Genomic DNA, 2,500 nt, shown 5'->3' on the forward strand with positions numbered 1-2,500 from the left:
TTTTCCACTGCAGCAGAAGGTTTATAAAGCCCAACGTCATGTCGTTATTTACAGAGCTGGTGTGTGGATCAGAGGGACTCACATTCCTCCGTTCACCACCAGAGACTGGCTCCACCCATCGATCCCGCTCAGTGATAGGCTGCAGCAGCCGTCTGTCAAAACAACCTTCCGTCCTCTGAAAGACGGCTTACAGAACAGAGTGATGGAGGGAAGTGAAAACTCCTGCACAGAGAGAGAGAGAGAGAGAGAGAGAGAGAAAGACTGACTCATGGTCACATGACTGAGCAGAAACAGTAGAACCTTTATAACACAAGTTTATCTTTCCTCTTTGACTCCATCGTTTTCTTGTCCTTCTCTTATTTCTCTCTCGCTCTCTCACTTTTTCCATGCCTCTTGTACAACTTACTCTACTTTTCTTCAATAGCCCCCTCTCTCCCTCCATCACTTTCTCTCTCCCTTCAGCACTCTATGCATGCCTCAATAATTACATACCCTCTTTTGTACTCTCTGTTAGTCTGTAAGTCTCTCTCTCTTTCTCTCTCTCTAGTCATCCTAAATGTTTTTATTTTCTCATGTTCGCTCTCTTCCAAACTTGTATTTCATTCACTATCATTCCTCCTTTATTTTCTATCCATCTCTCACTTTTTCCTTTTCATTAATCTCTTTCTCCACTTTTTTTACTCTAGCCATTTATCTCCTCTACTTTCCTTCACTTACTCCCTTATTTACTCACTCTCTCTTCTTTTCTTCCCTCTGTCATGGCTTCTATCTTTCCCTCAGTTTCTCTCCACCTTTGTGGCCTTTCATTCTTTCATCTGTCTAAACATATGCTCTCTATTGTAGTCTTTCTTTCATCTCTCTCTCTCTCTCTCTCTCTCTTGTTTACTCTCCCTCCTTTCCATTCTCCAGTCCTGTTTTTACATCTCTCCCCGTCTGTTCCTGTCCTCTTTTACACTCACTCCCTCTCTCCTCTGCACTTCTCTCCTCTCTCTCTCTCTCTCTCTCTCTCTCTCTCTCTCTCTCTCTCTCTCTCTCTCTCTCTCTCTCTCTCACTCTCACTCACATGACCGATGGTGTGCAGTGATTGGATGGTGCGGTCAGTGGAGACTCCGCCCATCGCAGCAGTGTTACAGTAATCTCCTTCCTCCAGCACGTACATGTTCTCTGTGAACTGAGGCCCCTCAAATGCCACCCAGCTGTAACACACACACACACACACACACACACACACACAGAGTCATTCACAGATAGCTGTAATACTCACTTTCTGTTGTACTGAACATAAACACACAAAGACAAACACATCTGTGTTGTTTAACACAACCAGCAACAGTAACAATCACACACACTGTAATACATAAACACACAGCCAGCTATAATCCACATAAACACACAGCCAGCTGTAACATACACACACAGACACACAAAGAGACACACAAAGCCACACAAAAACTATAACAGATACACAGAACATGTTGAAACACACATAAATGCAGCCAGTTAAGATAAACAAACACACACAACCAGCTGATACACACAAGCTGTAACACACACACAACCAGCTGATACACACATAAGCTGTAACACACACACACACACAACCAGCTGATACACACATAAGCTGTAACACACACACAACCAGCTGATACACACATAAGCTGTAACACACACACTCACACAACCAGCTGTTACACACATAAGCTGTAACACACACAACCAGCTGATACACACATAGCTGTAACACACATAGCTGTAACACACTCACACACAAGAACACACACAGATGTAACACACACAACCAGCTGATACACACAAGCTGTAACACACACACAACCAGCTGATACACACACATAAGCTGTAACACACACACAACCAGCTGTTACACACATAAGCTGTAACACACACAACCAGATGATACACACATAAGCTGTAACACACACACAAGAACACACACAGATGTAGCACAAACACAACCAGCTGAACCGTCTGTAACACAAATCAGTTCTTATAATAGCTAGAAATTGAGATACCATAGCAAGCACTTTGCAACACTTCACTAACTACCTGTGATACCATAGCAACTGCCTTCCAACACCCTAGCAACCACCTCGCCACATTCTACTAACCCCTCACATTACTATAGCAACCACCTAAAAACACCCTAATAAACATCTGATAGTCATAGCAACCACCTAGAAGCACCCTAGCAACCAGTTGTGATACCATCTGTAAGACAGCTGTAACACACACACACACACGCACAACCAGCTGAATTAGACATCAACACACAATTAAGCGCAACACAAAACTTGATATAACACACACATACGTCAAGCTGTACCACAAATTCACAACAAGCTGTAACACACAAACACACACGTACAGCGACACCAACACAAACACACACGTACAGCGACACCAACACTAATACACACATTTCCACAGCAGCAAACAACATATTATAAAGCCTCGACCTGAAAGACACACAACCCAACACTAT

General features: G+C 43.2%; 1 protein-coding gene across 2 annotated transcripts in view; it reads right to left on the bottom strand.

The window, feature by feature from the left end:
• Positions 1–2,500, bottom strand: part of crybg1a (crystallin beta-gamma domain containing 1a) — an 81,231-nt gene that overhangs the window by 7,929 nt on the left and 70,802 nt on the right. For both annotated transcript variants that reach the window (XM_060880627.1, XM_060880628.1), the window contains 2 exons: positions 1,064–1,196; positions 83–222 (listed from right to left, as the gene is read on the bottom strand). In XM_060880627.1, coding sequence (XP_060736610.1) covers positions 83–222; positions 1,064–1,196 — 273 coding nt within the window. The remainder of the gene's footprint in view (positions 1–82; positions 223–1,063; positions 1,197–2,500) is intronic.

Source organism: Tachysurus vachellii, chromosome 10, assembly GCF_030014155.1.
Source record: "Tachysurus vachellii isolate PV-2020 chromosome 10, HZAU_Pvac_v1, whole genome shotgun sequence".
Lineage (NCBI taxonomy): Eukaryota > Metazoa > Chordata > Actinopteri > Siluriformes > Bagridae > Tachysurus > Tachysurus vachellii.